This window comes from Acipenser ruthenus, chromosome 4 (assembly GCF_902713425.1).
Source record: "Acipenser ruthenus chromosome 4, fAciRut3.2 maternal haplotype, whole genome shotgun sequence".
NCBI classification, from domain to species: domain Eukaryota; kingdom Metazoa; phylum Chordata; class Actinopteri; order Acipenseriformes; family Acipenseridae; genus Acipenser; species Acipenser ruthenus.
The window spans coordinates 106,157,657-106,172,445 of record NC_081192.1 but is presented as its reverse complement, the minus strand read 5'-3'; the positions used below and the strand labels follow the sequence as shown (position 1 = coordinate 106,172,445).

Sequence of the window (14,789 nt, the reverse complement as noted above, 5' to 3'; positions counted from 1 at the left end):
AAATCTAAGCCCTACAAAATGATATAAATATATATTAGGTTAGGTGAGCTGGAATTATTATGTTGGCAACATGGTGTTTAATACTGGTTGTTTCTGAAGTTCTTCCAGGTGTGAAATGTCATTGAGCAGAGTGGAAATCATTCAGATCACTTAGATGTTCAGTTCAGATAATCAATGGAGTGCAGCCTCTCAGCTTAACAAAACATCCTAACTGGCATAATATATGAGATTGCACATTGTAACAATAGCCAGTGTTCATTTACGCCTTTTAAAATACTTGACCCAGACACAGAACTGAAAGTTTAGCGTGGTTGAGCACTTTTATTCACAAATAAACAAAACAAACCCAACTCCCACATGGAGTGCTAAACTAAACTTCTCTTCTCTCTTAACTAACACACTGGACGGCTAAGCCATTTACCAACCACAAAAACACACCGTTTACAAGTTTAACAATATCCCAAGGTTCACACAATACCTTCGCTTAGACCACACAGGTCTGCTCCACACATGACTTTCCTCCTTCAGCCCTGTCTACAGGCCTTCCCCTGCTTTTATCCAGGGCTTAATCAGCCTCAGGTGCTTCACATTAAAATGGAGCCAGGTGATTCCCCTCTGTCTCCTGGTAACCTCGTGGCATTCTGGGGAATGTAGTCCTGCAGCACCCTCCTGGACTACATCTCTGTGTTGTGTGATATACTGCCTTTACAGATTCTGGCCTGTTCCCTGCCCGGCTCTTTTGCAATGTGGTTAAGAGGCTCGCTTGCGGTGCGCAGGGTCGCCGGTTCACACTCAGCCTCCGCCCTGTTAGACCTATGAGGCCTAACGTACAGGGAAAATCAAGTCTTTGTTGTATAGAAAAGAAAACCAAAAGACTTGTGATTTTCCTTTCCTCAGACTCTCCGATCTGCGGGTAAGACCTACATGATCTTCTTCGTGCTGGTCATCTTCTTGGGTTCCTTCTACCTTGTCAACCTGATCCTGGCAGTGGTGGCGATGGCTTATGAGGAGCAGAACCAGGCGAGCATTGCGGAGGCCTGGCACAAAGAGAAGGAATTCCAGGAGGCCATGGAACGGCTGAGAAAGGAACAGCAGGTATGAACACGAGGGCCGTGTGTCTGCAGCTGTAGCTGTTATTGCCTCAGACTTTTAACTCCAGGAGAGTCTGTAGCTGTTACACACTGCCTCAGTCTTTTAACTGCAAGAGAGTCTTATAGTAGATGTTAATCGATGTTATTGGAGCATGTGTAAGGTTCTTCTTTTTTTGTTTTTATTGATTTTCATGGTACATTGTCCCACTTTTTAAAATTATCCTTACTGGATTATTAAAAACAATGAGTGCATTGGTGGAATATTATGGTAATGCTATTCTGCTCAAACCCTTGCATGTATAATTCAGATCACTTCCTTATTGCAATGTGGTTGTGGCATGATTCTGATTCTGTGTTTTGCAGCTGTTTTTATAAAGGCTAAAGCTAAAGACTCCTCAATTTCAGTTCATATTACACCTATGTATGAAAAGGCTTGAGTTCACAGTTGTGATAATGTGAGATAACACTACTTTAAAGTGTGTTTAAACGTTGAATTTCATTGAGATGCTTAAGATATGAAAAAGCATGTTGCCCTTTATTTATATTTTAACAACGTACACTACCAAAATGATCACACTGGTGACAATCATAAATACTGATTATTCACAAACATCACTCACCTCATTTTTTTCCCACCGATTTTCTCTTGGTTTTCAATTGTAAAAATAAACACTGAGAAATTCCTAGGAAATTCTACAACATAAATAAATAAAATGAAGAACCCTAAGAATGTGTTGTGAGAATGGTCGTGTTTTTTTGTATTGCATGTTTCACAATCAAGCTGGGTGATAATATCTCCTGGTGATAGGTGACTCACCTGAAGTGACACACATGGGCTGTTTCTTCTTTTAGGCAATTGCTAACATCGCACAGGAGACTCCTGCAGTGTCACCGCTCACCTTGAAAGACACCAAGGGTAGAAAGAATTCGAAACAAAGGCAGCAGAGTCACTCAGAGGAGAATGGACAGGGTGGAGAGGAAGAGGAGAGAGCACAGTTAGACTGTGATGACAACCCACTGAAGGTAACGAGCAGAGCAGCATTCTTCAAAAATGCACAGCAGTGCTGCTTCACAGGGTGTCCAAACGGGAGGATTTCAATCACTGGACTTACGCCTAACAAACGAACATGTGTTCTGACAAGGAGTTATGTCAGCTTTGCCTGCCTGTACAGTCACAGGCATGTCTCTTAGAGGACAGAACCTCCAATACGTCTGCCCTGGGCCCCTGGTGTACAAAACACACTGTCTGTAAAGCAGAACAATACTACTACTACTACTACTGCTACTACTAACTTACAGTGTTAGCTCTAGACATTCTATCTCGTCCACTAACTTACACTATTAATGGATGTGCTAAAAAAAAAAAAGTATTTTTTTTTTTATATATACATAAATATGTCTCGAGGAAAATAAAAAATAGATTTAGCTGATTTAAATTTATGTAAGACTTAATACAGTTAGTACTCATTCCTAAGGTTGTATCTGCTTGGTATCCTTTCAGACTCACCCGTGCATTAGCCGGGCGCTCCTCTCTGCCAGCAGAAGGGGAAGCCATGGAAGTATCTTTCATTTCCGCCCCCGAAACAAGGACTCCGAGGCGGATTTTGCGGATGATGAGTACAGTGTGCCGGGGGACAGCGACAGCCGCACAGGTTCACTATTGGTACCCTGGTCCAGGAGGAAGAACAGCAGCCTAAGCATTGCCAGCTATTGCTCTCAAACCAACATCCCTAGCCTGACCATCAACGGGAAGTTGAACATCCATATGGAACACAATGGAGTGGCGTCTTTGGGGCCCCCTTCATCGCTAACCCTGCCTGCAGTGGTGGTGGATTTGCCAACGACGGAAGACAACGTGAGTACACAATGACCCTTCCCTCATAGCATCCGGTTGGATTGTTTGAAGCCAGCGTGCTCGTGGGCTGCTGGATGTGTTTGTGGGCTCTCATACCTGGACACAAAGTACATCTGATAGGATCTTTTGTATCATTGATACTGTGCAGTTCACCCAACAAGTCATTTGCATTCCATGTCTGACAGGTTCGAAAGCAATCTTTAAAATGAACAGTGTTTCAGGGTTGTCTGACTCGCGCAGTGGTTGATAGGAGAAAATGATGGATAGTATGATGGATTTTCAAAAGTTTGTAAATGGAAACTCCAGTGTTAATCAAGAAATCAGTATGTAGCATTGATTTGGGCATTTTCAAACAGTCGTTACGCCTGTTTCGTTATTAAATAATTGTCCTAATGTGATTTCCGAAATTATGTTGATTTACAAATTAATGTTAATATCTTAACGAGCAGTGCTTCTTGCCACTATTTATTTTGTTTGGGTGGGAATTTAAAAGCAAATCTGTGTTAATCGAAGTGCGACACAAGAACAAACGTTACCTGAACTGGTTTCACAAACATCTGCCTCGAAGTGGTTTTCTTTCAATATAATTTCATATCACAAGCAAACAGGTGTGATTAATTGATTCATCGGTTGGATGATTAATCAATCAATAGAACATGTAAAGATAAAACCCCTTAATTATAACCAAGACTTTAAAATCCATTTCTTACCTCTTGTTCTGGGGCTGATCCTGGAAAAGCCCTCCAAACCCAGATTTTTTTTTTCTGCATTTGTTTTGATCTTGGTATACCCCATGCAAATCTGTTGAGAAAGGGATTTATATTGGTTCCATGCACCCTTTCTTACAAAGCCAGTTTTCTATTTATTTATTTATTTATTTTTTGTTGTCTGAAACTGGGCGACTTTTGGTTTGTACGTTTGTTTATTTTTCAATTTCTATGTATTTTTTTTCAATAAAAGCATGCAGGAGCCTCTATATTCCATGTTGAGCATGGAATATGGAGGCTTTAGTAAACTTTTCAAAAGCAAAAGTGATCGAAAAAGGACATTAATTAGTAAGTCTAGTAAACAATCTAAGTAGAAATGCCAATAGAGAATTTGTTGTCTATCTTTAAACATTTAAACATCCACAACAACGTGTGGCATAAGACTGAAATAACAGCCTCCCCAGACAGTTTGAAATAGCAGTGGGGAGGGGGGAACTCCTCGTTGTCTAGGAAATGTAGCCCCAGCGCCATGGCAACAGATGCTCATTTGAGATGCACTTAGGGGACTGTTCGCTTATGTAAGGCAGACCAGGTATTCCACTACCCAAAACATGTGGTTGTCCAAAATGACAGTCAGAGCGCCGTGTCAGCGATTAGTGAGTAACAGAAGGGCATTAAATAATTACAAAGTCATCACAGATATGCACATATGGAATAATTGAATTAAAATCCCTATCATTTGTGTAAAGTGGACACACAACCATGCAGTCTTATTATGTACACCATTTCCATCAAGCGCATAGAAATACGGAAGTCACTGGTAATCTTCAGGAGTATTAAGGGATAACTTATTATCATCTACAGTACATTTCCCTCATATATAATTTCCAACCCGTTTAATATCTTATGTGTCTTCAGTATGATTCTCAAGGCTGATTGTGGGGAAGCATTTCAGTGTTGCACAGGCTTCAGTGCACAGCACAGCACTAATATTCTTCCCCATAACCAGCCTTTAGTATTTTTTGGAGCATTTCTTTTTTTACTTTCCAGTCAACTTTGTGAAGTGAAGGAACTCAGGACTGGTACTCAAATGCAAGTGAATTTACTTATTTTAAAGAAAATAATATATCTATAAAACCCATGTGTAATGTTATACCAGGAGGAGGTTCTGAATAAGTGTTCGTCGAAGAAGTCAAACGCTCCAGAAGCAGCACACCGCTGTAGGGATGTGCAGACAGGTGGGATTGTCAGTGTTCAATCTTCTGTCTGCAGGGATTGTCAGCTGCAATGCATTCTGTGCAGTGCTGCTGTCCCGTCATCACTTGTGAAATTCATTGACTGGACTTATGACTTTAACATGTGACACCGTTAAGCATTCAACAAGTGACGGCTGAAAGACATCATTTTGAACTGTACTTAGCACATGTCGTCATCCAGATCTGTAATCTATAGCCTGCATTATTGAAACCAGGATATGACCCCACTTCTTATATGTTCCAAGTGGTTCTTGTTATTGCACAGACAAGTTCATTACAGGTTTATAGGATCATTGAATGATTTCTCTTGTCTATTATTGAAATGCATCTGTTCTTGTCTAGAGAGTGTAGCGTGGTTCAATAAGAAAAGCAAAGGAATTATGACTAGAAGGTCTGAACCCCAGCCACTAAATCTCAGACATGTCACCACATTATACACTATATCAGGTCAATGGACACCCCCAATGGAAACACAAGAGCATTACAGCAATGTCTGCAAATTTTTTCTTTGTCTCTCAAGTTGGACTGGAGCACAAGAGGAGTTTGGGTTTGGTTGTGAGTTATTTATGGAGATTTACAACACTTTAAGTTTTTGAAATTAAGATTATTAAGTCTGAAATCTTAAAAGGAGTTGACAAAATTCACCCTAGTTCGTACTTCAAGAGTAGCACAGAAACCAGGAGCAGAGGACACTGAGTTAGACATGAACTAGGGCAGCGGGTAGGAGACTCTTCTTTACACAGAGTGATGAGGCAGCGGGTAAGAGACTCTTCTTTACACAGAGTGATGAAGCAGCGGGTAGGAGACTCTTCTTTACACAGAGTGATGAGGCAGCGGGTAAGAGACTCTTCTTGACACAGAGTGATGAGGTAGCGGGTAGGAGACTCTTCATTACACAGAGTGATGAGGCAGCAGGTAGGAGACTCTTTACACAGAGTGATGAGGCAGGGGGTAGGAGACTCTTCTTTACACAGAGTGATGAGGCAGGGGGTAGGAGACTCTTCTTTACACAGAGTGATGAGGCAGGGGGTAGGAGACTCTTCTTTACACAGAGTGATGAGGCAGGGGGTAGGAGACTCTTCTTTACACAGAGTGATGAGGCAGTGGGTAAGAGACTCTTCTTTACACAGAGTGATGATACAGTGGGTATGAGACGCTTCATTACACAGAGTGATGAGGCAGTGGGTAAGAGACTCTTCTTTACACAGAGTGATGATACAGTGGGTATGAGACGCTTCATTACACAGAGTGATGAGGCAGCAGGTAGGAGACTCTTCATTACACAGAGTGATGAGGCAGCGGGTAGGAGACTCTTTACACAGAGTGATGAGGCAGGGGGTAGGAGACTCTTCTTTACACAGAGTGATGAGGCAGCGGGTAAGAGACTGTTCTTTACACAGAGTGGTGGGCAGCGGGTAAGAGACTCTTTACACAGAGTGATGAAGCAGCGGGTAGGAGACTCTTCTTTACACAGAGTGATGATACAGTGGGTATGAGGCGCTTCATTACACAGAGTGATGAGGCAGTGGGTAGGAGACTCTTTACACAGAGTGATGAGGCAGCGGGTAAGAGACTCTTCTTGACACAGAGTGATGAGACAAGGTGTAGGAGACTCTTCATTACACAGAGTGATGAGGCAGCGGGTAGGAGACTCTTTACACAGAGTGATGAGGCAGTGGGTAAGAGACTCTTCTTTATACAGAGTGATGATACAGTGGGTATGAGACGCTTCATTACACAGAGTGATGAGGCAGCGGGTAGGAGACTCTTCATTACACAGAGTGATGAGGCAGTGGTTAGGAGAAAGGAGAGTGATGAGGGTATGAAAGGATTATCCATGTATCATTAGGATCTTGACTTGACAGTTCTGAAGTCAATCGGTTAGTATTGTAGGAACCGGACTTGCATTGATTGGTTGAACAGCCTCCTCTCATTCATCATTTTTCTTACGCTCTTATGTTCTTTGTTTTTAGCAGAAAACCTTCCCTGAAAATGAATTAAGCAGCAGGCAGAATACTCACCGGTTGTCCGTGGATACCTGGGGCGAGACATTCCAGAGAGAGCGAGCTCTGAGTGCAGCCAGCGTCCTCACCAACGCCATGGAAGGTGAGAGTTCATACTGCTGTCTTAAAATGTATGTTCTTCAAGTCTGATAATAGAGTTCACAAATGGCTAACATAAGAACATAAGAAAAGTTTGGGAGCGATGACACACCATTTGGCCCATCAAGGCTCATCCCTTGTTAGCACACTATTCTCCCCTACTGGGGGGAACTCATTTAAAATCACACAATCCAGTCTTGTTTTAAATGTTCCCAGTGTTTTCGATCCTACTATGTCACCTGCTGGGCTATTCCATGCATTTATATCTCTCTGTGTAAAAAAGTGCTTCCTATGTGTGTGTGCATGTATGTGTGTGTGTGTGCGTGTCTGTGTGTGTGTGTGTCTGTGTGTGTGTGTGTGTGTGTGTGCGTGAGTGCATATGTGTCTGTGTGCGTGTGTGTGTGTCCGTGTGTGTGTGTGTCTGTGTGTGTGCGTGTGTGCATGTGTGCGTGTGTGTGTGTGTGCGTGTGTGTGTGTGTGCATGTCTGTGTGTATCTGTGTGTGTGTGTGCGTGCGTGTGTGTGCGTGCGTGTGTGTGCGTGCGTGTGTGTGTGTGTGTGTGTGTGTGTGTGTGCACTGCGGGCATTAAGTTGGAAATATAAAACTCGTCAGGGAGCCGCTGATAATTGAAGTCGTGGATGAATGGGGTGTGGATAAATGAGGTTTACTGTACTTACTAATTCAGAAGGCATTGCTGAAAGAAATTCAATGACCAGTTCAGTGTGGGTCAGGAGCAATGCAGCGTGTCCTAGATTTTTGGAAATGTCACAAAGAGAATTTGTTGGAGGACGCGAAATGAACAATGTTTATTAACCCCTTTGGTCCTGAACTGTTTTATCAAGCTGAAGAAGGAACTCCTTTACTGAGTTACATGAGTATTTTTTTCAACATCAATTTATACACTACCTCAGACTGGCACCTAGGTTAACAAACAGAGCTATGATAAGTCCCGCCAGGACTGAATGGGTTAATCAGCAGAATTGAATCACTAGGCAGACAGATGTTTCTGTTGTGTGTCTGGTACAATACCCTATTGTACTAAACAGAAATTAAAACTTGTTTAGCTGACCTTTTTTATTATGTGACAATAAAACATTCTCGTATTAGCCCTGTCTAGAATTTCAGAGGTCAATGTTGGTAGGAAACGATAGCTTATGATTTCTGTGTTTACAGGAGGTTTAGTCTTTGGTTGTTTTGCCAAAATCAATAAAGGCTGACAGAGTCTATATATATATATATATACAAGGAGAACAATACCAGACAGTATCTCAGTACTTCACAGGAGTTGGGTCACAGCGTGAATTCTCATTCTTGGTATTCAAGAGTCATAAAATTCAGGTTCCACTAAACATTCACCACTGATAACAATAATTAAAAAAAGAAAGCTTTACAAAATGATTCTGCTTTTGTGCATTTGTGTCCTGTAGAATAGCCGTTAGGTTAAATCAGCTCTTATTTATATTTCTTGCATTGGTTTCTAGACAAAAAGCCAATCCAGATTCTGTCGTAGAAGACTCTGAAAGGACCAGGCTCTGATTACTGTTTATTTGCTTCACAGTGTCCCCATTCATTACTGTCCAAGAATACCCTGCTAGGGTAGCTTTAGATTTCAGTTAGAACAACCAGTAATGCATATCATTGCAGTTTAGATTTCAATTGGATTTACCCCAGACCGTGCTCAAAACAAATTACTCAAAGCTATTTTAAAGAATCAGAAGAAATATGAATAGTGACAACTTGTGGAAAGGACACATTCCTTTTAATTGAAAGTAATTTAAATGTAATTAATAATTCAAGTCATTTCACACAATACATTATCGAATCGGTTAGCTTTAGTAATTTATATTTACTAATGTTTGGTCATATCAGTAAAAAATAAAGTCACGTCAAGTTTTCGAAGGCCTATGTGAAACAGGCCATAGTGCACTGCTAATCAGCCAGCTAAGCATTGACTGGGCTGGGGGACCGAAGCACAGTCACAAAAGAGACTTTTCCAAACAAGACTGAAAGCATGCCTGTATGTAGCAATCAGTAAACTACAGTGAAAGCACAGGCAAGATAAGTCAATCACAGATACATATGGTAAAGCAAGGTATAAACCTGGGAAAGTGTGGTAAGTACAGAGTGAAATTATAGTAAAGGTAAGGCTAAGAGCAAAAATACTGTGCAAAAAAAGAATGTTAATATGGTCTATACATGTGTATGTATGTGAGTAAACTCAGTCCCAGCTGTAGATGTTACTGCATGAGAATACATGGTAACACTTTATATGTAGTGTCTCCAATTACTGTATATTTATATAGCAGTTACTTAGTAAATACATGTGTGCTTACCCATAATTACAATGGTATTATGCATAGTTACAATGTACTTAATGCATACATTTTGTTGCACAACATAACCCTAACCCTAACACTAAACCTATCCCTATCCCTATCCCTAACCCTATTCCTATCCCTATCCCTATCCCTATCCCTATCCCTATCCATATCCCTATCCCTATCCCTATCCCTATCCCTATCCCTATCCATATCCCTATCCCTATCCCTATCCATATCCCTATCCCTATCCCTATCCCTATCCCTATCCATATCCCTATCCCTATCCCTAACCCTATCCCTATCCCTATCCCTATCCCTATCCATATCCATATCCCTATCCCTATCCCTAACCCTATCCCTAAGCCTAAGCCTAACCCTAACCATAACCCTAACTCTAAACCTAACTCTCAACCTAACCTGAACCCTTTTCTGATACAAATGTGTACTTACATATATCATGCAAAAAGATGTACACATAGTAACTATGCATAATAGCATTGTAATTATATATAAGTACACATGTATTTACAAAGTAACTACTATGTAAATACACAGTAATTAGAGACACTTAATGTAAAGTGTTACTGAATAAAGTGTTACTGAGGTGTGTGTGTGTGTGCACCGTGCTACAATTCAAATACTGTACAGTAACTGCCTATGAGGAGTTCTGTGCAGTTGTGCATCCCACATTGGAGAGCTACAGCGCTAGCTTGTAAAGACGCAGCCTCCCATTCCAAATCTATTCAAAATTGTTTGGGGGTGATTTATTTTAGAACTGGAAGAGTCTCATCAGAAGTGCCACCCCTGCTGGTATCGCTTTGCACAGAGGTATCTGATCTGGGACTGCTGTCCGCTGTGGCTGAGGGTGAAAGAAATGGTGAATATGGTGGTGATGGACCCCTTTCTCGACCTGGCTATTACCATCTGCATCGTCCTCAACACCCTCTTCATGGCCCTGGAGCACTACCCAATGACAGATGACTTTACCAAAATGCTGTTTGTGGGTAACCTGGTAAGCTGAATGTTCATTGGCTGCTGCAGTGGTGTCGCATGGTAAATAAGCTTATGCTTAGCTAACCTTTTAAAATATGGCAAGGCTGTATTGTACAGAATATAAATAGTCTATTATTTTCATGTACATGTGGAGGTTTCCATACCCTGATGGAGCTCAAATAGATTATGAAAGTCGCTGGGCTAAATTCTCAAACATATTTTTTAAGAAAGTTAAAATGCACCAAAACACCATTTAATGTTGGATGGCTAATGCCAAGTTGGAGTAAATAGCTTTTCAAATCCAGTCCTTAATTTGTGAAGTGTTATAGAATCAGCCTGTAACATTTACAGCATCACCCTCATATTGGGAGGCTGGGGGAATGGAATGTGTGATCTTACTGTACTGTGCATATACCTGACTATCCGTGGCTTGTGGATCTGATTGTGAGGCTGGGGGAATGGAATGTGTGATCTTACTGTACTGTGCATATACCTGACTATCCGTGGCTTGTGGATCTGATTGTGAGGCTGGGGGAATGGAATGTGTGATCTTACTGTACTGTGCATATACCTGACTATCCGTAGCTTGTGGATCTGATTGTGAGGCTGGGGGAACGGAATGTGTGATGGCAAATAAACCCAGGCCTCTTTGGAAAACAACATGTCTGAACTTATTCAGTGAGATATTATTTTCCACAACGTTACTCTGGCAGAAACCTTACCACGCCGGCTCCTCCTTCTGCTGGGTGTTATTCCCCAGCTGGTTTTATTCCCCAGGATGCGTGATTAAAATGATCAAAACAACTGGCAGTATGTATCACTGCAAGAGGTACCGCACAGGATACAAAAAGGGAGCATGTTTGTTGTAAAGTCTACTGGGTGCTCAGTAACATGAGAGAGGGCCGCAGTCAGTAATGAAAGTGACGTGGTCAAGCTGCTTTGGGAGCTCTGCACAGGATTATATGCACAGTAGCACAGCACTCCTTTGTTAATCCGTTAATTGATCATTTATAAATCACATTAAAAAATGTTCTTACTTCAGGAACTTTGACTCCAGCTGTATTAGCAGTGTAAACCTGATTGAAGCAAACTGTATTTATAAAAGTATTGGAGTGGCTTTAAGATTAAATAGTGGTGATAGTGTTGTCAGATGATCAATGAAGACCTTTGTTCAGTAATGCCATGTCTGAGTGGCTCTGTAAAGGATAAGAGGATAAACAGGATCCCCACTGGACATTTCAAATGTTCAATAATACAGATGTTCTACTGCAGCCACCCAGACGAAGGGGATTCGTGTTTTGCAGTAAACTCTTTAAGAGTGTCTCTATAGTCTTGGGTGAGCAGGTATAAACTTTTTATATTATCAGACATATTCTGCTCCATGAAGAAATCCCACAAGGAATGCAAATCAACAACATTTAGAGACAGGTTAATTTGAAAGGCATTGCACTTTATAAGGACTTTCTATTGATCTGCACTGAATCACCATTAGGCTGATATAGTATCAACCATCTAAAATATGACTAAAGTATTTTATCCCATGTGGTGCAAGGCACCTATGAGCATGCATATAATACAAGTAAGGGAAGAAACTAAAAAAAAAAAAAAATTGTCTAACAGACAAACGTTTCCAGATACAGGTACTGCAAGTGTCTTTTTCAATTTAATTGATGCATCTTTGCTTGTAAGGATCCTCAAAAACAATGTCACTGTGCTTTGCACAATGTCAGTGCTTTGCACAATGTCAGTGCTTTGCACAATGTCAGGGGTTTGCACAATCAGGGATTTGCACTATGTCAGTCTTTTAGCTGGGAGTTGTAATGACAATGAGTGGACAACCGGAGCTCTGAAAGGAATCCGATCCTTATGGCATCAGATAATCCTCCTCTGCACATGTTCAAACATACCATTTAACCCACTTATCAGCACTGCAATGGAAACCAAACCACTGTACACCAAACGCTATAATCAGCAAGAACACATGCTAAATAAAACAAATGCAATTGTTCAATTGTCATGTTAACATTTTCATGCTTTTAAAAACATTTGCAGTTTTGCACTAAAAGGCTAAAATGGCTTGAATGTTAATATATCCTGACCTTATTAACAGTGCTGGTTTGGCAGAGCCACTCCTAAATAAGTTTTTGTGAACATGATACCCTGAGACAGACATTACTTCCTGTCCCCCCCACACAGTGTCTGTGAACAGCATACCTTGAGACAGACATCACTTCCTGTCCCCCCACACAGTGTCTGTGAACAGAATACCCTGAGACAGACATCACTTCCTGTCTCCCCCACACAGTGTCTGTGAACATGACATTCCGAGACAGACATCACTTCCTGTCTCCCCCACACAGTGTCTGTGAACATGACACTCCAAGACAGACATCACTTCCTGTCTCCCACAGCGCCTGTGAACAGCAACCTTGAGACAGACATCACTTCCTGTTCCCCCCCCACAGTGTCTGTGAACGGAATACCCCAAGGCAGACATCACTTCCTGTTCCCCCCCCACAGTGTCTGTGAACGGAATACCCCAAGGCAGACATCACTTCCTGTTCCCCCCCACAGGTGTTCACTGGGATCTTCACTGCGGAGATGCTGTTTAAAATCGTTGCCATGGATCCCTACGAATACTTCCAGCAGGGCTGGAACATCTTTGACAGCATCATCGTCTGCCTCAGTCTGATGGAGCTGGGACTCTCCAATGTGGAGGGGCTGTCTGTGCTGCGCTCTTTCAGACTGGTAATTCTGTTTCTTTTTCTTCTTTTTTTATTCCAGTTGTATAATTGTTTTTGTTTGAGTCACTTTTAATGGTTCTATTTTTACAAACTAGTTTTTTATATTATTTTTTTAAAATTTTACAGTTAAAACCACATTTGTGTCTTTTTTAATTTCTAGTTTATTCAATTTTGATTTGGCTGTTTTCAATGTAATAATTGTGTGTGTGTGTATGTGTGTGTGTGTGTGTGTGTGTGTGTGTGTGTGTGTGTGTGTGTGAAGCACTTGGGATCCTTTCGATGAAGGGCACTATGGAAATGTGTACTGTATTGTATTGTATTGTATTGTATTGTATTGTAAAATTATAGTGCAAATGTACTGGAGTAAGGGACAAAACTTCCCATTAAACTAACAAAGCATTATGAAAACATAAAGCTTACTACATGATTCATAGCTTTACTGTAGGAGTCATACAGCCGAAAACTACATAGTCCTATAAAGAGCAAACAATGGACATCTTAACTGTGTTAACAGAACATCTGTTGAAAATAACAAGCCTGTGTTGCATTGTTTAGTTTCTAATTACAGCATTGCATGTACGCCCTTCGAATGAGACAGACACACAAATAAGATCCTATTGGAAGAGACCAATTACAGCATCACATGTACACCCTTCGAATGAGACAGACACACAAACAAGATCCTATTGGAAGAGACTAATTACAGCATCACATGTACACCCTTCGAATGAGACAGACACACAAACAAGATCCTATTGGAAGAGACCAATTACAGCACCACATGTACACCCTTCGAATGAGACAGACACACAAATAAGATCCTATTGGAAGAGACCAATTACAGCATTGCATGTACGCCCTTCGAATGAGACAGACACACAAATAAGATCCTATTGGAAGAGACCAATTACAGCATCACATGTACACCCTTCGAATGAGACAGACACACAAATAAGATCCTATTGGAAGAGACCAATTACAGCATCACATGTACGCCCTTCAAATGAGACAGACACACAAACAAGATCCTATTGGAAGAGACTAATTACAGCATCACATGTACATCCTTCGAATGAGACAGACACACAAACAAGATCCTATTGGAAGAGACTAATTACAGCATTACATGTACACCCTTCGAATGAGACAGACACACAAACAAGATCCTATTGGAAGAGACCAATTACAGCACCACATGTACACCCTTCGAATGAGACAGACACACAAATAAGATCCTATTGGAAGAGAACAATTACAGCATTGCATGTACGCCCTTCTAATGAGACAGACACACAAATAAGATCCTATTGGAAGAGACCAATTACAGCATCACATGTACACCCTTCGAATGAGACAGACACACAAATAAGATCCTATTGGAAGAGACCAATTACAGCATTGCATGTACGCCCTTCGAATGAGACAGACACACAAATAAGATCCTATTGGAAGAGACCAATTACAGCATCACATGTACGCCCTTCGAATGAGACAGACACACAAATAAGATCCTATTGGAAGAGACCAATTACAGCATTGCATGTACACCCTTCGAATGAGACAGACACACAAATAAGATCCTATTGGAAGAGACCAATTACAGCATTGCATGTACGCCCTTCGAATGAGACAGACACACAAATAAGATCCTATTGGAAGAGACCAATTACAGCATCACATGTACACCCTTCGAATGAGACAGACACACAAATAAGATCCT

At 41.2% G+C, this 14,789-nt stretch overlaps 1 protein-coding gene across 2 annotated transcripts in view; it reads left to right on the top strand.

The window, feature by feature from the left end:
- LOC117400283 (sodium channel protein type 4 subunit alpha-like) overlaps positions 1–14,789 on the top strand; it is a 165,461-nt gene that overhangs the window by 68,965 nt on the left and 81,707 nt on the right. Inside the window, exons 10-15 of one of the 2 annotated variants that reach the window (XM_059023366.1) lie at positions 898–1,095; positions 1,944–2,114; positions 2,593–2,946; positions 6,883–7,015; positions 10,106–10,344; positions 12,900–13,073. In XM_059023366.1, the coding sequence (XP_058879349.1) occupies positions 898–1,095; positions 1,944–2,114; positions 2,593–2,946; positions 6,883–7,015; positions 10,106–10,344; positions 12,900–13,073 (1,269 nt within the window). The remainder of the gene's footprint in view (positions 1–897; positions 1,096–1,943; positions 2,115–2,592; positions 2,947–6,882; positions 7,016–10,105; positions 10,345–12,899; positions 13,074–14,789) is intronic. The other variant, XM_059023365.1, reaches the window with a different exon arrangement.